This window comes from Cercospora kikuchii, assembly GCF_019650295.1.
Source record: "Cercospora kikuchii DNA, contig_00002, whole genome shotgun sequence".
NCBI classification, from domain to species: Eukaryota; Fungi; Ascomycota; class Dothideomycetes; order Mycosphaerellales; family Mycosphaerellaceae; genus Cercospora; species Cercospora kikuchii.
In genome coordinates this window covers 2,705,023-2,724,939 of record NW_025408583.1, presented here as the reverse complement: position 1 = coordinate 2,724,939, position 19,917 = coordinate 2,705,023, and the positions used below count along the sequence as shown (strand labels likewise).

General features: G+C 54.3%; 5 protein-coding genes across 6 annotated transcripts; 1 reads left to right on the top strand and 4 right to left on the bottom strand.

The window, feature by feature from the left end:
- Positions 1-1,998: 1,998 nt before the first annotated feature.
- On the top strand, positions 1,999-3,510 carry CKM354_000330500 (uncharacterized protein; the record flags this gene model as incomplete). Its single annotated transcript, XM_044798496.1, has 2 exons — positions 1,999-2,100; positions 2,155-3,510. The coding sequence occupies 2 exons, from the start codon at positions 1,999-2,001 to the stop codon at positions 3,508-3,510; spliced, it is 1,458 nt and encodes a 485-aa protein (XP_044654431.1).
- Positions 3,511-4,288: 778 nt separating this feature from the next.
- On the bottom strand, positions 4,289-7,372 carry CKM354_000330400 (uncharacterized protein; the record flags this gene model as incomplete). The annotated part of the gene is made up of 2 exons (XM_044798495.1): positions 4,289-4,380; positions 4,438-7,372. 2 exons carry the CDS (start codon positions 7,370-7,372, stop codon positions 4,289-4,291), a joined length of 3,027 nt encoding a protein of 1,008 aa, XP_044654430.1.
- An 813-nt stretch (positions 7,373-8,185) lies between these two features.
- Positions 8,186-11,026, bottom strand: CKM354_000330300 (uncharacterized protein; the record flags this gene model as incomplete). The annotated part of the gene is made up of 2 exons (XM_044798494.1): positions 8,186-8,359; positions 8,570-11,026. 2 exons carry the CDS (start codon positions 11,024-11,026, stop codon positions 8,186-8,188), a joined length of 2,631 nt encoding a protein of 876 aa, XP_044654429.1.
- An 846-nt stretch (positions 11,027-11,872) lies between these two features.
- Positions 11,873-14,372, bottom strand: CKM354_000330200 (uncharacterized protein; the record flags this gene model as incomplete). Of its 2 annotated transcripts, none has more annotated exons than XM_044798492.1 (10): positions 11,873-11,989; positions 12,067-12,251; positions 12,368-12,399; positions 12,587-12,615; positions 12,669-12,724; positions 12,784-12,794; positions 12,852-12,967; positions 13,022-13,093; positions 13,146-13,806; positions 13,870-14,372. In XM_044798492.1, 10 exons carry the CDS (start codon positions 14,370-14,372, stop codon positions 11,873-11,875), a joined length of 1,782 nt encoding a protein of 593 aa, XP_044654427.1. The 2 variants fall into 2 exon arrangements, with proteins under 2 accessions (XP_044654427.1, XP_044654428.1); XM_044798493.1 differs by lacking the exon at positions 12,784-12,794 and adding an exon at positions 12,485-12,525.
- Positions 14,373-15,167: 795 nt separating this feature from the next.
- On the bottom strand, positions 15,168-19,598 carry CKM354_000330100 (uncharacterized protein; the record flags this gene model as incomplete). The annotated part of the gene is made up of 1 exon (XM_044798491.1): positions 15,168-19,598. The coding sequence occupies one exon, from the start codon at positions 19,596-19,598 to the stop codon at positions 15,168-15,170; it is 4,431 nt and encodes a 1,476-aa protein (XP_044654426.1).
- Positions 19,599-19,917: the final 319 nt, after the last annotated feature.

Here is a 19,917-nt window from a genome sequence, read left to right as displayed (position 1 = left end):
GTGCATCGCATCATTCGTCAGCTTTGAAGCTCGGTTGGCCCACATGCAGATTCAGAGCTTCAGGCCAAGCTTCATCTTGATGTATTCGTAGAGATGCTGCTCAATCATCAGGACTACAGAAGTGCGCATACATGTATATCATTACAGCAAAGAGCGAAGAGAGCATGATGCACCTATCGCAAAAATCCGAGGAGCAGTGACCAGATCAAGCTCGAAGCACGTATGTGATGCTGTATTGAACGGTGGCGGATAAACGTGCTTTCTCCTGTGCTCTATTAGCCACATGGCTGAAAATCGTGTTTCACGTAGGAAGACGATAGACTTGGACTGAGACGGTTCTGCGGCCCGGGACAAGAATTCTGTTGTCGCCTTCGGTCCAAGTGTGAGTGCCGGTGTGCATGAATTGCGGGATCATCCCACTCCTCGGTTTCCAACCCGATCCACGCTCTCGAAGATTGGAAACCATGCAATGAGCGGAAGATGGGAAGTGTGAAGAAGTACAGTAAGACTGAGGACCATTTGGAGTTTGGTGCCGCGAACGCGGAAGATTGATAGATTTTCGATGCATGCTCGCTACGTATCTTCATCGCCTGTACAGTCGTGGTTCTGGGGGTCGTGGTCGTGATCGTGTCAAATGTGGGCATATGCGGGTCAGAAAAGTAAACGTTCCAGCACCTGCACCAAGGCACGTGCGATTAAAGGCTGGATAGGGTTAGCAAGACGCTGCCATTGGAATGATGGAAAGACTCACAATCTCTGCATTCCGTGTCCCGGCGCTTCCTGGCGTGGCCACAATGCTGCTCTCCGCAATGACAAAGCCGTTGTTCTGCCCATTGTCCGTCGCAGTCGCAATGACTAGTCCGTTGCTAACGGAGCTCGTGAAGATTTCAAAGCTCGTTGTGGTGGCGGCACTCGTGGTCGCGAAGCCGCCGGGCGCTGTGCTGGTCGCGGGCGCGCCATTGCTATTCAAAGTGCCTCCAGTAATGATACCGCCTATTGTTCCTGTGCACGCAGCTCCACTGGGACAGCAAGCAACATGTCCGGCAAAGTCAGCACTGCAGACAGCATTGGACATGCAGCAGAGGCTGGGAGCACCGAGATTGGCGCATGAGCGGAAGCTGTCCGGACAGCCGTTTGACTGCCTCTTTAGCAGCTCGTGTGCTGTCCCATTTTGCAGCGATTGAGGCACGAGGTCTTGCAGGACGTCGGGCAGGGCTTGGAGGAAGGGCTGGAAGTCGGGCAGCTGGAGGGCGGTTGCTATGCTGGCGATGAGGCACGCAGGCAGCAGATGGAGGGCTCGCATGGTGCAGTCGGCGTCGTCGCAGGGGTGAAAGCGCGTGGTGGAGTAGTCGAGTTGTAGCTTGGGCTGAGTTTGGTAGAATCGTGTGCCACGGCAGGACACGATTGTTCGCATGCAAACGAACACTCACTTTACACTTCACACACTGCAGTAGTAGCGGGGCCAGCGCACTCAACCAATGACGACTTCCAGTGTTTACTTGCTCTCGGCGCCTAGCAACCGCACTAGTGGGACAGCGAGGCAGGAACGCATGGACCGTGCTCAAAACCTCACCTTCCGCGTGCAACTCCACCACCTCACCTTCCACTTCCGCTCCGCCACCTCTGCTTCCGCTTCTCTGCTTCCACCTCGACCTGCACTGCCCATCGCGCGCTGCCGCTCTTACCTCCGCGTCAGCCATGTCGCTGCCTGTGTTCCTCTCCGCAGTGGCACGACTGCCCCGTCTCTGCCTCTGCAGCAACGCCGCTCCCCATCGGCCTCGATGATGACTGCCGCTGCGGCCACGGTAGGCACTGCTCTTTGCTCGCGAGCTCGACAACTCTGTGCCCTTCTCTCTCTGTTTCTTCCGCGTACATCCACTTCTCCCATCATCGTCGTCCTCCATCAGCATCTCCCACCGGCATCAGCATTCTGAACGCATCAGCACTGCATTGCCTACCCTTCTGCAACACACAACATCAGCTCACACACCCGCAAACATGAGGCGCGCTCTCGTGGCTGGCCTCTGCGCGCCGCTGCTCATCGCCGCTCAAAGCGATGCTCATGTTGATCATATCGACTCCGACAAGGGCGCTGCTTGGGTGGGCCTAGCCATCCTCTTCATCGATTCACTGTTCTCTGACGTGGAATTGTAGGATGTACTGGCGGATGCAGCCGCGACTCGCACAAGAACTGTCACTGTGGCCACAGTGCCCACTTCTGTCGATCCTCACATCATGACAGTAGGTCTCATACCAGTTCCAGTTGTCGCCGGCCCAAGGAGGACGAGCGCCACCCCGATTGGCGCAGGTTCAGCGACCATGACCATGCCCGCCACCGTGGTTTCCAATCCTGGCGTCCTCGAAGTCACTCTCACGCAAATCCTCACGACGCTGGGGCAGACCCTGACACTGCCACCGCACCCCACTGGCGTTCCTTTCGAACTCAACGACAAGAAGAACGCCTGGCGCTTCAATGATACCGCCCCTGACTGTACGGCAAACAAAGGTCAAAAGCGCAATGTCACCGAATGCAGGATCAGAAGATGCATGTGGGACCACACCAAGCCCCTCAACATCACCAGAGCATGGCCTGCTGTCCAATTCCCCATTGAGTGGACCAACGCTACCGCGCCATTTCGCAACAACGCGAACCCGATCGATGTCACCTTCGTCAGCGGCCAATACCACGAGGTCTGGGTCGAACAACGCACACTCCTGTCATCTCAGCTTCACTGGGGCACGACCGCCGATGGTCTATATTACCCGCACCGCACTTTGATGTCCAGCGTCCTGGCACGGCCCACAACCGTGAAGATAGGGTCAAACACTTTGGTCCTTCCAAGAACGGGTACCACAATGACGCACGTCGAGCGAGTGTTTCCGACCAGTCAAGCACCTCACAAGGACATCCAGTCGGCTCCATCCTGCTCATCTCTGGAGGAGTGTGCTGAACAATGTGCCGTGGAGGAGCGGAAGCGGGCAAGTAGCCACAAGAAAATGAGAATTGGTCTCCTGGCCGGATTCGGTGCTGCCCTCGGTGTGCTTGCATTGCTTACTTGCTTGTGCTGTTGCCATCGCAGGAGGAAGACCAAGCGTGAGGCTCAGGATACTGGCGCCGTGCCACCGCCAAATCCGGCCACAACCACCGTCACTCAAACAGCGCCAGGCCAACCAGCCGGCACTCTGGGACGTCAAGCAGAGGAAGGTCGCGGTCGCGTCCATTTTCCCGAAGGTGAAGCCGGCGAGAAGCCTGCTGCGGCCACTGCAGTCGTCACCGACCACGCTGGTGACGCTCCAAAGAAGGTGGTCGAAGCTCCCGCGGGTGCCACTGAGAAGGTCACTGCCGAGAAGCCTGCTGTCGAAAAGGCTGTTGTCGCCCCAGCAGAACATGTCGAGACCATTCCCGCGCACGATGGAGCGGACAGCCGACCCACTGGAAGCCTGAGACACGACATGGGAAGCATGCGTGGCCGCAAGAAGATCCGAGCTGATCTGAAGAACCTTTTCTGAACACAACCACAGCCTCCCATCTGGCACACTTGGTAATCACTTGGCCTCAACTGGACACACTCTCGGCTCACTGTGCCACTCACACTCCTGCACGACGAAATTCGACAGTAATGCATACCTACGAGCACCATGATACAATATGACACCTCGCTGTGGAAGTTGAGGTGGGATCTGTACACTAGTGTCTATTGCGTTGTACAATACTCCCATAGACTACCGTTATCCAAATTCGATACCTACCAAATTGTGTTTATCCCGAATGTTTCCTCTTTGCGTGCTTCACGAGTGACCGGTAATGTTTTTGCGCCCTTTGCGCCTTTCACGATGCTAGCACTTCTCTCTCATCTCTTTCATTCATGCAGTCGCTGCTGGCAGCTCGCTCTTGCCGGCCGACCCAATTTCCAGCGGAAGACTGACACGCAAGTGCACTGATACTGCAGTTGACAAGCTTGAGGTCGATGGCTAGACAGTCCCCCGCCAAGTCTTGCCGCATTTCTTTGAGATGTTTCTGGATCGATGATATGGATCAGGCCTGCACACCTGAGAGCGGAATTCACGTGGTCTTCGTGAAAGGTAAGGACGGGTACTAGTACCTGGTCAGCACTGAGCAACGCTGTTCGTCAGTTGGGGAAGAAACGTAGGCAATGTCAAAATACAGCTGGAGAGCGAAGTGCTGGTGCGGAATACAATGTCGAATTTCAGAATTGAGTACGCTTCATATAATTATGGGACGGTCACTGAACTATGCTCTGTACACTTGGCAACAATAACGCTCCTTCTAACCAAGCTTATTGGTATCTTCTTCATCTTCGAAGAAACTCAGAATGGCTCGGACACCAGCTGGACCTAAGCCATGTGGAGGGTAGCAGACTGTACAATATATGTTAGCATTATCGATCGGGATTTCGGACGCAGGAAATCATTTACCAAAAATTGGATCATCTTGAGCTCCCAGCTTCTCTCGGAACTCGCTCTTGTTCGTCAACTTGAGCTCAGTTGCGATTGCGTGGTACGCTTTGGCCAGGACCTTGACTCTTGTTCCTTTCAGGTTGTGTCCAGGCGTGAGTTTGGCTGTTGCTCCACCGCCAAACGTCACTGAGGTTGCACCTGTAGCAGCGGCAGCCTTGAGGGAATGTAAGACCAACAGTTCAATAGCGCCTGAAGGTGCTCCTGGGAAATCCAGTGCGAACTTGACCTGCCAGCCGTGATCTGGTGAAAGCTGGGCCAGGATAACGAGCCCGCTGATCTCGCCCTCTTTTGTCGTGCTGTAATGGTATTGCCTGTGCTCAACGTCTTGCCATGGATGTACGTCTGTCAAGTGCACTTGCTTGCCCTTGCGGTTCTTCAGCCAGTCTTGAATACGCTTGTCGATCTTCTCCCGAATCTCCTCGGTGACTGGTGTTCCGAGAGGAATATCATGCACTTTGACGCCTTCCTTCTCCGCATGACGGCATTTGCGCTGAATGTCGGGATCCTGCGCTGCCGGGTTGTTCGAAGGGTCAAGGCGTTGCTCCGCTGCAACTGACAGTGTTCGCCAATCGAACTTGGTCGCCAGCACTTCTTCTGCAGCAGAACCACAAAGCAGCCACAGCGGTCGAAGTCGGCGCTCCTTCTTAATGTATCGCAAATATCCGCCGATTGTCTTTGCATATTGGCTTTGATGACATAGAGGGTCACCGATTGTAATGCTGAAGCCCTCGTGAGGTACGAAACCAACAGCAGCACCAGTGTGTGGATCGCGCCAGATCTCAAACTTGGGTTCGAGCCAGGAGGTATTTGATGCATCACCATAGTTGGCAATGAGCTTCGGCAGAGGCTGGAAGTCCATGTGGGCTGCAACGCGATCTTGTCCTGCCCATGGAGGGTGCAGCGTGCTCGCTTCCGGATGACGGAGCTGTTTCACTGGAGGCCTGTATGGTAGAGACCGCGGATCTCTTGTAAACAGAGTGGCATTCCGGATGTCGCCAAGCTTGAGAAGCAACATCAGTATGCGCTCCATACCAATACCACCTCCTCCATGTGGTGGCGCACCCCACTCGAATCCGGTCATGTACTCCTCCAATGTGGTCGGGTCCATCTTCAGCTTCTCCATCTTTTCGATGAGCATTGGCGCGTCGTGAATACGCTGACCACCCGATAGAATCTCTTGACCGCGCAAGAAGATATCAAACGAGTTTGTGAGAGTTGGGTTCTCAGGGTCTGGCATGGCATAAAATGGTCTTGCAGAGGCCGGGAATTTGTCGATCACGTAGTAGTCGGTCTTGTACTTCTCCTTGATGACCGCACCGAGGGCGATCTCATCGCGAGTTCCCATGTCCTCGTCTTCTGGTAGCGGCTTTCCATCCTCATTTCGATAGCCGGAATCGTTCAGCATTCGAATCGCTTCGGCAAAGGGGATGACCGGTGTCTGATCCAACCACACAAGATCTTCATGAGGGAATTGCCTTTTGACCACCTCAATCTCGTCCTTGTAGTTGTCATACACATACTTGAAGATAGCCTTGAACGTGCTATCCAGCACGCGAAGTACCTCATGATAGTGTTCATCGATGGCCATTTCCAGATCCAGACCTGTAAACTCTGTCAAGTGCCTGTGAGTATTGCTGTTCTCGGCACGGAAAACGGGCCCAATTTCGAAGACCCGTCTAAAGTCTGCAGCAATACACATTTGCTTGCCGAGCTGAGGTGATTGAGCCAAGAAGGCTGGTCGTCCAAAGTAGTCGACTTTGAAAACGCTGGCACCAGACTCGGATGCTGCACCTTGCAGTTTTGGGGTGTGGATCTCCATGAAGCCGAGCGAATGCAGATGGGCACGGAACGCTTGACAGATGCCCGATTGTATCCGGAAGATACCTTGGGACGCAGTTGTCCGCAAGTCGATGATACGGTTATTCTGCCGCGCGCGATCTGACACACGATGGCGCGTATCACCTTCTTTCTGTGTCTCAGCCTTGCTGACCTCCGCCTCGTGCACAGTGAAGGCGAGTGGCTCGCTCGGGGTAGCTTCCACGTGCATCTCATGGATGTGAACCTCCAGGTTGTGTATGGAGACGCCGATGATCTCGCCTTGCTTGGATTTAGGCTCCTGCACGACACCCTTCACGACAACCACGGTCTCGACGTGCAGGTGCTCAGCCCAGTAGACGAAGTGAGGAGAGATGGAGCCATGCTCGTGGAGGATACCTTGAATGGTCTGGGTCTGCTGCCGAAGCTCAATGAAGACAAGGTGGGCACTCAGCTTGCGCATGTTATGGATGCGTGCGCGAAAGCAGACCATCTTGCCAATGTGTTCAGGTGTCAGCTCACGGAGATCGATCCTGTCCTCGTGCCTCTGCTGGCCGGCATAGTAGTTGATTGGCAATACGCCATACTTGGACTTCTGCTCCTCGGTCTCCTCTTCGACAGCTCGTCGTTGCATGTCCTCCTTCCGCTTGCGGTCGGCCTCCAATCTCTCTTCCGCTTCCTTGCGGTGAGCTTCCTTCTCGGCCAAGCGTTCATGTTTGCGTTGCTGATTCTTACTGAGAGGCTCGCCCTCGCGGTTCAGTGGCAAGTCCTCGGTCGAAGAGTGTGAGTCGTCAGAGCTAGGGCGGACCTTGCGTCGCAGGAAACCAAGCGGACTATGCGAGGCGCGGTGGTGCTGACTGGAACGGCGGGTGGGCGATTGGGACGTAGGGGTGCGAGACTGGTCGAGGGAGGAACGGGTCTGGTCGGTCGGGTGTCTGCCGAAGGAGAGGCCATTGGACAGAGAGGTCAGGCCGGCGTTGGAGCGGCGAGCTGGGTTGTCACGCTCACTGTCGCTCGTCTGGGCAGAATTGGAGCCACTGCGAGGGCGGATGCTGTGCAAGGCCTTCTTGAGCGACATGGTGAGAGCCTGCGGCGGGCGGTGACGCGCGGCGGAGGTGGGGAGGTGACAGGACGGAGGAAAGTGGTCGTGGAGCAGCTGTGACGAGAAGCAGCAGCAGCAGCGGGTGGGAGAAAAGCTTCAGCAGCTCAAGCCAGCGGCTCACGAGCTGATTGGGAAGGATCGCTGCTCGCCCGGATGCTTCGGTTCGATGCCAAACTTCAGGCGCAGAGTCAAAAAGCGCGCTTCATGCACAGGTCGTCAATGGTGGTGGGGGGCCCTGTCAGCAGCGGTGGCGGGGTGCCCCGTCGTCGTGGGCGTCGGGATGGCGAGGTCGCGGGCGGTGCGGTGGCAGACGAGCAGTGTTTGCAGCGAATTCTCTACAAGTACTGCGCAGCGCCGCGACAGGTTTGCCTGTTTCGCGTGCTCTGCGCTGCACTCAGCATGCATGGTTCACGCTGACGAGCAGTGACGTCGTTTCGATGTCAGCCCTTCTCGTGCACACCCTGCTCGGCCGCGCTGCTGTGCCGATGCCGACCGTCGACTTCACCAATACTGCGATAAGGGGGCGATAAATGAGGTAACAACACGATGCCAACGGGACACCAAATGGCTCCTGCGCTGTCCCGCACATGCACACACCCTCTGCCACACTGCGAGGAAGCGGAGGAGTGGCCAGAACGTTGACACGGCATTCGCGAGGTCCACTATCCGCTACTTCTGCTAGCCGAATCCACGCCAGCACGAGCGCATGTTGCAACGTCTGCTTCCTCATATCTTCATGTTCATGTCGAGCGTCAGTGGCTCTGTAAATGTACAATGGTCATCATCATATCACATCGCGTTGCCTCCAGGCATCGTCGTCGGAAAGACCGAGTTCCCATTTTGCTGTTGCGCTTGTTGCTGCTGATTGCTCTGCACGTTAGCATCCACCGCGAGGTCGAGATTCATCGGCCACATCTGTCCGGCATCGTTACTCGTGCCCTGGATGTAAGAGTCCCACGCGCCCTGCAGGTTGGTGCTTGTCAGCGCTGATTCAGCATGCAACATAATCGCGGATACCTCTGGATGCAACGACCTCTGAGTGCAAGCGTCTAATCAGATTGGCTCTCGATCCACGAAAAGCTTTGCTGATTGGCTTAACGACCTTCGGCTGCACTCAGAGGTAGTTGCATTCAGAGGTATCCACGGTTATTGGTGCCCCACATGATGACTTACCCAATCGATATCGTTCTCCGCCATTGCGAAACCGCTGCTCTGACCCAGCATCTGGCTCAATGGGCTAGCAGCGCCTGGCATGCCATTACCCATACCCGTCACCTCTGGTCCAGAATATTGTGGCGTCAAGCCAGTCCGTTCGGTGGGGGGTTCGTTGTTGAGAAGCGTTGCCATGCTTGCCGGATATGCCTGCTGTTGCGGCGCTGATGTCGTGCTCATGCCAAACCCTGGCGAGATGCCTCCTGAAGACAACATGCCCAGCGTCATTGCTGCCGACTGCTCGGGTGGCAGGTCGTCTGTGTCGATGGCCACACCGCTTGCATTGGGAAACATGCCATAATTCATGCCTCCATTCCGATTGCCATATGCTGGCCCTGCCTGCGACTGTGCATTTCCTTGCATCGTCTTTTGCAATTGATGTGCTTTGAGCTTCTCCACCATGACCCGGAGCGCCACAGAGCCCTTGTATGCCTCCATGCTTTGATCACGCACGGACTCCCAAATGGTGATGCAGTGTTCGACAGCTTGCATCATTTGCGCTCGTCTGCCTTCGTCGTAGACATCAGCAGCCAAAGGCAATCCCGGCGGAGCAGTGTTGCGCCCTTTGCGCTCTGCCTCTGCCGTGTGGTATAGATCCAGACAAACGAGCATAGCTGCTAGCAGGAAGTCGTGCGTGGTCAATGACGATATGTACCATTTCACAGAGCGTAAACGTCCGCCGGGCTGAGATTCCCGATGCAGAGTGGCTTGGTGGTCAAGCAACTCCATGGAGGCATCCAGGCATGTGCGCCGAGAATAAGCGTATCGAGCTGATTCTCGGCCCCTGGCGATGAATCGTCGGTGAAGCACGAATAGACTCCGGAGATACACCATCTCCAAACCAAGCCTCTGCATAATCAGATTGGCTGGGTCACGAGCGGACTCGTGGAATGACCGCATCTGCAATAACGGAGGGTGCTGCGACCTCATTTCGCGCAACTCTGCATCGAACTTCAGCGTCTCTTCGTAAGATGGCGGATTCGTCACAGATTGCGAGCGCTCCACGATGCGACCAAATAGGAACGTCATTCTGCTTTTCGTGATCATATACGACATCGGAGTTGCTTCGAAAGATGGCCTGGAGGGTGGAAGGCTCTTCATATCTTCTTGAAGCTCATCGTCGTACAGATTGCGAGGAGCCTCTGTGTCCGAATGATCTGTTCGAATCATTGCAGGAAGGCCAAATTGAAATGATATCAGCAAATCGAACTGACGCACAAATGTCCATACCCGCCGTCTAAGCTCTCCTTGGAATGGTGTGATCGCTGGATGCGGTCCAGGATCTCGATGATAGCCCATACGCATCGCTAGCCTCACGCACAAACCAGTGAGAAGTAGCACGGAAGGCTCAGCGTCCCTACTCCTTCCATATTCAGCCTGCATGTGAAGTACCAGCGTTTCCAGCGTCAGTGGGTTGGGCTGTGTTATGTCGCCCAGAAGCAAACACTGCGCAGTCAGTTTTCGGTGTGCGCGCGACAGCTCGAGCGTTCTGCCCCGATACTCTGGTGGCTCATCGCCTGCTCTATGGTAGGACTGGAGTGCCAGAGTCATCATCGCGAAGCATAAACCAAGCCAGACCACGCTCGTCTCGTGTGGATTTAACCAGTGAGTGTCGTACTGCTTCTGAAAGGATGGCCCGTGAATGATATGGACGGAGGGGTCATACGCGTTGAAGTAGCGCGCTATCAGTCGATCGGCTTCCGCTTTAGAAGGGAACGCCGCAAGCAATTCATTCTTATCCTTCGCAGGCAATCCCTGGAGGAGGAATGCGCCGCCTGAGCTTGCCTCCGCCTTCGCAGCCTGCACTTTCTCCAAATGTTGCTTGTAATCCTCCTTGTGGCTCTCAAAATACTTCTTGACCTCGCTAATTTCCCCCAAAATAGCGTACCAATGGGCATCGGAAGCGAACACTGCTCTGCCGTTGTCCATTTTCATGATGCCGATTCCACGGGAGATGCCTTCGACTTCACTTTCGTCTTCACCTTCGCCCTCCTCGCGAATCACTGGATCCAACTTAAGGTCTGCTCCGGAGCTTAAACTGTCGTTGCGGCTGTTGCCAATGGCAGCCTGCGCCGCAGACGTGGTCGCGGGCTGCGCTCCACTGGTCATGAGCGAAAGTACCAAACCTTCCAGTCTGTCAATGCGGTTTTGCATGTCGTCCGGCGAGGCATTGGCTCCCACTCCAGCACCCTTCTTCCTGCCGCCAGGTGTCGCATAGCTGCAATTTGCCGTGTCACCTCTCTTGGAGCAGTTGTCGCATGGATGTGCGCGGTTGCACTTCAACTTCCTGTGTCTACATGGCCCACACGAGAGCGGAACGCGATTACGCTTACGTATCACGCGTCCCGCAAAAGGCTGGCCATCGGGAGAAGCGCCATTGTTCGACGACGTGGACGAGGGCGGCGTGGGCTGCACCATTACCACCTCGGCGTGTGACTTGGAGGGGTTTCTGAGAATTTGGCGTCTGTTGGGCAGGCGCAGAACAGCGGCGTACGGACGCAAGAGCGGCGAGAAGCGCCGGGCGGTCGGCAAGGCTCCGAACTGGTGCGCAGAGGAGCAGTCGTGAAGGCAGGAACGTGTTCGTCGCAAAGATGCAAGCGATTCGAGCTTGACCGTGTCTCTGCTTCTCGGCGCGGCGCAACTCTGTTCGTTCGTCCTACGCAAGTCGCAGCTGGAATTGAGCGTCGGGGCAGTGAGAGATGGGAAGAAAGGAAAAGGAAGTTGTGGAGCGGTTGGTGGTCGAGTGCGAACGTGTGCGCAGTGGCTGATAGAAGACGTCTATCTGCAGGGTGGGCTTCTTAGTCTGTTTGCGACTTCCAGTCTACGAGAAGCCCCCGTCCTTCGTCGAGACCGACACGCTTTGCGGCGCCTTGCGCACAGCTCGAGGCTGCCATTGCGCCGCGCGGATCTCATGAGTCACGGCCGTCTGGCGATGATCTCGCACCTGGCAGGCCCAGCGCTCTTTTCATGTGGATTGAGAGTCCGGTCTTTGCATGTCTTATCTCCGTGACGGCGCGCTGCAACGGTGCGGTGTCCGTCATACGCCAACTTCGGTCGCGAATTCCAAGTACATACTAGATCGCTATCAAGCTCATGAACTGTACATTATTCATCTATCTTCGTACTCTATGTGTCATGCTTCGCTGATTGTGCCCAGTACACTTCTCAGAGCAACGACGAACAGCAAGTAATTACTTCGTGACATCTACGCCTTCAAGACCTCCACTCTATCGCAAGCAATGCCGGGCGTACCGTGTCAACCTTTCAAATATCCTTTCGGGCGTGCTTGGAATAGTTCTTCCTCAGTGTCGCGCCGTATCGGTAAAGGACAAATGGTATTGGAATGAAGGCAATGGAGATGAATGCCAGGGTGGAGGAAGCCTGCAGAAGGTCGTTAGAAAGCATTCTCAGTTTATTCACGCGTCAGGAGATGTCCTTTTGCGACTGCTTCGACCTACCCAAGCGACTCCGAGATCCTTGTACATCGCCGAGGCGAACAGTGGAAAGCCAGCTCCAAATGCGGATCGCATAAGATCATTGCCTGCTAGCACAGATGCCGCATAATCGGGGTAAGCATCGGGTAGGTAGTTTAGGATGCTGTTAAATAGCAGGAAAGCTCCGATCGAGAACCACGCGCTACCGACTGCGTTCTGTCAGTACATTTACTTTCAGCTTCGATGAATTCAGTATCGCTTACTGATTGGGACCTGTTGTTCAGATTAGCACGAGTCGAGCAAGTTCAAGAGGCATAGCACTTACAATGTAGTGGATATCTGGTCGACTTGACCATCCTGTGACAGAGTCAGTGTTGAGTACATCACAATTTTCCCAATTGCCAGAACGTCCTCCATGCACTGGATGTCGCCATTGCGAGACCAGGGGCGCAGGATATCGCGGCAGAGCATCACGTACCGAACCTGAAAGCCATTGGTATCAGTAGCTGTCATTAACATCAAGTGAAAGTTCTTCGATACGTACCAGAATAGACAGATTGGAATGCAGAAGGCCTATCGAGCATTCGTTAGCATCCACACAATTGCACATCGAGGTTGTCACTCACTCCAACGAAACACGGCAATAGTCTCTTCTCTGGCTGGATGTTGCCCTGATCGTCGACTATGAAACATTCATGTTAGTGTTGCAAAGCTTTGATCGCGGTGCGTCCAGATCCTTACACTGTGGCTCCCTACGTGGCAAGTCAGCGTCCAACGTCAACTCAGAAGGTATCAAGCATCACACTTACAAAGAGAAATAGAGATACGCGAAGAATGGCGGGATAACAACAATTGCGCCCGCGAAGATGCCCAGGAAAGCTAGGCCCTCTGCTCCGAGACCGAATTGATAAATTTCGATAAACACCTGTATTGGGATTAGCATACAATCATTACCAATCTGTCATTTCAGTCAACTCACAATGACGAATGACTCGAACCAGATGTACAGCAAGCCGTAGATCAGGGCAATATAGAGATTGAGCAGGAAAACCTGTGCTTGTGGTCAGCATGCACCAGACCACGCAGACCCTTCGAGGACATACCATGGGCTCTGTGAAATTCAGAGTAAACGGCCTCACCAAGCTGATCAAAGCAATGTCCTTGCCGGTCATTTGTGCCGACATCAATTCGGCTTCACATGTGAACTTGTCGTTGCCGGTGATCTTTCGTATCCTCTTAGTTCGGCGTAGAAGAATGTTATTCGCACTTGTCTCGGGAAGGAGAAAGAACAGGACCACCAGGCAGAAAGCCGAGAGCCACATAAGCTCCCATATTGGCCACGTCCATGCTGCCGTGAATCCACCTTGACCTGGTCCATAGGGTCCATACTGAACCGCGTATCCTCCTACTAGAGGCCCCAATGTCGGACCACAGACTGCGGCAACGCCCCAGATCGCAACAGAATAAGCTCGTTTCTTAGGAGACCAGATGTCTGCGAGCGAAGCTCCGCCAGTGGCTAAGACTGGCGATCCAAAGAAGCCAGTGATAAATCGAAAGGCGAGGAGCGCACCAAAATTGGGAGCGCGAGCAACAGCGGGCTGGAGACCGACGAAAACCACGAGAGTCCCGAGGTATATGGGATTACGGCCAATCTGGGGGATCTCGGACAAGGGGCTCCAGATCATAGGTCCAAGACCGTACCCAGCAACGAACAAACAGAGTCCAAGCGTTGCAGCGACCTGAGACACGCCAAAGGTTTCCATGCTAATATGACAACAGGATCAGCCCAAAGCTCCAACTGTACTTCACCCAGCATGTTCAACTTACACGCTCATAGTTCCTGCTGAGTAGATACTCGATCCAATGTAAACGCTCGTCGTGAGCAAACAGATCTCGAAGGTGACGAAACATTTCTTGCCCAAACTCCAATTTTGAGGGTTCTCGCTGTCGCTGTCACCCCACCAGGTAACAACATTCTTGTCCATTCCCTTCTCAGGGTCGACTCGGACGCCACTCGCATGGTTGATACTCGCATCATCACTCGCCGCCTTCGTGTCTGAAGTATCTCTCGATGATGATCTCGTCTTCTCGGGGTCGTGCTCTGATCGGTCGCCTTGCTCTCGTGTGCGTACACCTCCTAGCGTTTCAGGCTCCGTCCCGTCCTCGCGGGGATTTGTGTCGCCATGGTCTGCAAGGTTGCCAGACTTCTTCTCATCGACGTAGTTCTTGTAGAGTGATGGATCGGCTTCTTCGGCATACTTCAGTAGCTTGCCCCTGGAGAGCAAGCGAACGGCGTGACCGAACGCGGTATCACGGATTAGCTCTGTCATGGCTGGAGACCAATTCGGTGAAGGAACAAATTGAACCAAGCTTGTACAAGCAGCTCAAGACAAAGCCCAGAAGTGCGGCTTCAGGAAAATGTAGTCATGAAAGAACGCCGAGACAGAGGCGTCCCTAGAGAACGGATAGGCGTCATAACAACACATAGCATCATCGCATTCAACATGCGGAACTTCTGGAAGTCCGACAGCCGCATGCTGTGACCGTCTTCACGCTTTGCCCAATACTTCGAACGCCTGCCACGAAGCGCGACATGCTCCGGTCCGTGTGCGACGATCGCAGGCAGCCCGCGCTGTCGGATGCGGCATCAGGAGAGCCATGATTGGGCCAGAGCGATACTGGGTGCAATACAGAGAATCATGTGGTTCTCACTCGAGCGTAGTGTCCGCGTCATTGGAGAAGTTCAACAAAGCTTGTGGTGCAGCGAGCCACAACTTCTCCACTTGGCCAATTGCGGCTCGGCGGGAACTACGATCGCCCTAGGCCGATCAGATCTTCCGACAGAATGAGCTTTTCTGCTTTGGGCTGCATAGAGGACTGAAGGCGCTGATGTCATTTCGCGAAATCCTCAGCGAGCGCCTTCTGTTCGAGAAGATCTTCGTCCGGGATTAACGGGGACTTGTAAAATCCGCGGCGATGAGTTACTCTTGATCGAATTTGTAGGACGGATGAATCCCGAGATGAATAACGGCAGAGCAACGTTCTTGGGTTGCCTGCTAGTGTCTGCACAATCGTGATTGAAGATATCCTACACATGATCCAATCGTAAGGTCTATGAGACATATCTAAACATCTTCGTCGCTGTCCTCTCCTAGGAGCTCGCCTTCGTCTTCATCTACAGTAGCGTAATCGCCTCTTCCTCGCTGGAAGCTGCTGCGTGTCGTGTAAGTCCGCGAATATCCATACCCGCTACTTCGACCAAATCTGGTCGCAAGTGTCTTCCACAAACTGCCAACGACCATTGGCAATGTGGCCACGAGGGCGACCACGCCGGAAATGAGCATAACCGGGTACTTGACCCATGGAGCCTCACTGTCAAAGGCTCCTCCGCCACCGTACCCAGTATCGCCGAGCCTGATGCGTCCGAATTTGCCATCCCAATTCTTCCAAACCCAATAGCCCACTCCTGCCGCGGCTGCAATGGGAAGAACAATGGCAAAGAAGAGGCCCGCTCCGCTGACACTGTGCTTCTTCTTGAACTCTTCTTGGTGCCCGGGACATGGATATGGATTCGATGTCTTGTCGAGCTCTCTGCCGCCCTCGCACGTGGAGAGAGGAATCTTGCGATACCCGGTGACCTGGTTGAACTCGATGAGGTCGGGATTCTTCTTGCATACTTCCGCAGGATCAGGGGGGCTGAGACCCTCGACGAGAGTACATGCACCGTTACCGTCTCGCTGGTAGTTGAAGTCACACTCAAAATCGTTGCGCGCGCAGGAACAGTTCTTTGCAATGTTGTGAAGATGCTTGATCTCCTTGCCGTTGAAACAGTCGCGTTCAGGCTTCTTGCGATGGTACTGTCCAACATGCCCAAAGAGACAGTTCTCCTCCGAGAAAGGATGAGACGGCGACCACAGATCATAATCACTGTCCTCCGACTCGGGTCGCTGCTCGTCAAGCTTGCACTGTTTCGATCGTTCTGTCATGCCGCTGAAGTCGATGTTGATCGTCGCAATTGAACTTCCGATCTTGCCCCACAGCAAGAAGTTTCGACTCGTGTCGCTAGGCACTGTCGTGATGTCCTGAACAACCATGGTCTCGCCAAAGTCGTGCGTATGCCAAGTCTGACCTTCATCAAGTGTGTATCGAACTTCGCCGGTGGGCTCCCCTTCCTTAACGATGACGATAATGGATCCTTGGTCGCCGTATTCCCACATCCAGTTGCCTTCGGCAATCATATGCCAGACGATACCTCCATCGCGCGTGATAAAAGTGTTAGCTTCCTCCTTGCTACCAAGATATTCGCCAACGTTGCCAGTACCCAGCATCAGACCCACTGCACTGGGTGAGCTGTATGTATCTCTTGGGTCTTTGCGTTCCGTGTAGCCATGTAAGTGCAGGCTGCACCGCTGGTTGCTTTTGCCTTGGCACTCAAATGGCTTGCCAATCTCTTTCGGTGGATCGTCTGGGCGGCCGATTAGAGCCCAGTCTGCTCCGTCGTTGTGCGTGATGAAAGTCTGCAGCTTCTTGCTACTTCCGCCATCAGCTTCTTTGCGGTTTGCAACGCGATTGATGATCGCAACACCCTCCAACCCCTGCATCTTCTCGAAGTCGACATAGCCTTCCTCATTCCTGTTGACCTCGGCAGCAGACAAGACATATGAGGTACCATTGCTGTTGCTCTTGATGATACTGCCATACTCTTGCCCTTTACGGTCATTAACAGTAACGTGCAAAAACACTGCATGGGTGCTTGAGTCAAGCACAGTATAGGCCGTTTGATGATCCACCTTGAAATTGGCAGGGAACTTGGCTTCCGCAAAGGTAACACCATCGATACTTGCATCCACTCTCAGAGACTGCTCTGTTTCATCACGGACTGCAACGACGATGAATTCGGCCATGGTGGCGAAGTTGACAACATCTCTCTTGAGCTCGGTTTTGTGACTAAACCAGTCGTCGCTACTCATGAGGACCAACGGGCTGGTTTTGCTCTCATCTGTGTGCTGTTCGCAATAGATGAGCTGATCGGATTTGGGCCTGTCTTCTCGATACACGAATTGACACTTCCTTACACCTCGGATAAGTGTCTCCCAGTCATCACCGCCCTTCCTCGACACATGAGCGATGGTCTGGCAATCGGCGTCTGACTTGCACTCTCGGCCCCCGGTCCAGATCAGCCAGTCTTTCTCCTGGGGGTGAAAGGTCAGGACCTGTATGCGATCCTGATTTGGACCTTCGGGAGCTTCGAAAGAGTGGAGGCTCTGAGCGAAATCTTTGGAGTAATGAACCTTCTTGCTCGGTGTGATGAAGTAGACAATGTCGTTGATGTACTGGTGTGGATAGATCGCCAGGATTTCCTCATCCTCGAGTATCTGTTCCCATTTCTTCCCATGATCGTGTGTCTTCCAGACTTCGCGTCGGTCGGTGCGCAGAAGGACGGTCTCGTCGTTCTCCTTGTTATTGCCCTTGTTGGTCTCAAGTCGTTCCATGTAATAATACTCGATGAATCTGTCACCCTTGAACTTCTGTACTTCCGTGGATATCTTTCCCGAAGCTGGGGGCGAGGCTGTGTCCGTACAGTCGCGCTCGATCTCTTTGGCCAGGTCCACACCTCCTTCGCAGGTGTTGCCAGGTATCAGTCGGTAACCTGAAGTACCCTTGAACGTCTTTGCTTTTCCGTCGCATACGCCTGAGGGAGGCACGATTGGGCCACTTTTGACACACTTGCCGTCTTCTCGTTTGAAGTTGAAATCACATTCGAAGTCTTGCTCAGTGCACTCACAATTCTCTCTTTTCTCTTCTGGATCTGTGAAATCCTTATTTTCAACAACGCACTTGGCGTTGGCTTTCCGTCGCTGGAAGAACTGCTTATGGCCCATAATACAAGAAGCTTGGCCGTCTTTGTCTTTGCGTGCTGGCCACTTCTCGAAGTCGCTGCCACTGCACTTGGTCTCATGCAAGCCGTTGAAGTCCAGCGCGTAGGTAAAGTGTTCTTTCTTGGAGTCGACGTTCTTCATAGCTATCATGAGGAATTTCAAGGATGTCGAATCGGGCGTGGTAGTGAGCCCAAGTGGCCTAAATTTGTCCTCGAGCTCTGTAGTCTCCCAGTCTTTGCCGTAGTTGAGGGACCATTTGATTTTATTAGTCTCTGCGTCTTCCACGGCGACCAGTATAGATCCTTGAGCACCGAATTCGTAAATGTGAGGCTTTGAGAGAGCTTTCTGCCACGTAAGGCCAGCATCATCCGAGACATACAGGTCACCGTCATCGTAATCGCCCAAAGACGAACCGGTGTTGCCGACACCCATGACCAGGCCAGGCGCTGGACTGCTGAAGATCCGACCCATGTTACGTTGCCCAGTGACCGAATGAAGATGGAGTGTCTTGCCATCGGCCTTGAGGTCCTCCCACGTTCTGCCATCATCGAACGAGATATGTGAAACCACCTTCTTCTTTGTGCCCCACTTCGTCTCAACATCCTTCCAGTTGTCTACGGTGTTGACCATGACTATCCCCTGGATATTCGACATCTTCTCAAAATCGACGAAACCCTGTTCGTTGCGATTCGTATGTTCGATGTTCTTGGTGAAGAAGGTTCCGTTGCTGTTTGACGTCAAGAGCACTCCCATAGGGTCCGATCGATCGGTGGTCATAACGTCCACCTGCATGCTGTAGTTTGTGCTCTCCAAAAGGGTATACGCATCTTCCTCGAGCTTATGCTGGCCGAACTCGGCTCGATGCCACATCTTCGTATCGTCAGAAACGTACATGGCCATCTCGGTGGTCCGCTCGCTCTTCGCAGCGATCACCAAATAGCTCTTGACCGCGGCCAAGTTGGTGATGCCCTCGACTGTCCTTCCATCGCTCATTGTCGGTTCGACCTCCTCCTTGTCGAAAAAGTCGCTCGACATGATGAGGCGGTTGTGGGACTTGAAGAAGTCGAACTGGCCACGGGCAATGCAGAGGACACCGTCGCGGTCGCTGTGTTCGTCGCCCGTCGTGAAGATTTCAGTGCTCTTGGCCCATAGACACGAGAACACGTCCTTGTGCAGCAATTCCATGTCGGTTTTGAAGGCATCCTTGGTGTAGTAGACGAGATCCTCTCGTGAGAAGCCGGCGTTCTTCTGCGCATTAAACAGCATCCGATCGGGATCGGCGGCATGGAAGGAGATGCCGGCACGACTGAGCGTAGGGTGCATGGGTGAGGTGAAGGCTCGCCAGTGCTCGCCGCGGTCGTGTGTGATCCAGTGCGTCTTCTTGGTGCCCAGCACCACAGCGACGCGGCTATCATAAGGGTGCTTTAGGACTTCCATGACCTCGCCGGCGGCCACGCCATCGAGCTCCTTCCACCGCTTTCCGCCATCGTCAGAGCGGAAGGTGACCAGCGTGTCGGGGTTGGTGGCGAGGATGACATCGCTGTCCTCAAAGTACAGCAGGTTGGCTGGCCGCGAGTGGAAGTTGAACTCGTCGACGTCGGGCTTGTCCTTGGCCACCGCCAGCAGAGCCAGCACGCTGAGCAGCAGCAGGCCGAGTAGCTGGCGCACCTGTGGCATTGTCGTCGTTAGCGCATGTGAGAATGGATGAGGCCAAGTTGGTTTCCGCCTGGGAGAGCTGAATCGGCCAGGGTGGCTGCGCTGCACGGACGGGAGAGAGCGTGCACGCGTCGCCCAGCTCTCAAAGCTACTTTTGGCTACACAGGCACGGAGGTCTAGCGGTACATCGCCGCCGGCACCAGTCGCCCGCTGCTCACACCACTTTGCTTCTTGACATCGTTGTCCATCCCCATGACTACACTGTCATCTCATGCGCCAAGCTGACCACTGCAATCTACCAATGCGTCGACTCCACGTGCCACTGTCTCGCGACTCACGC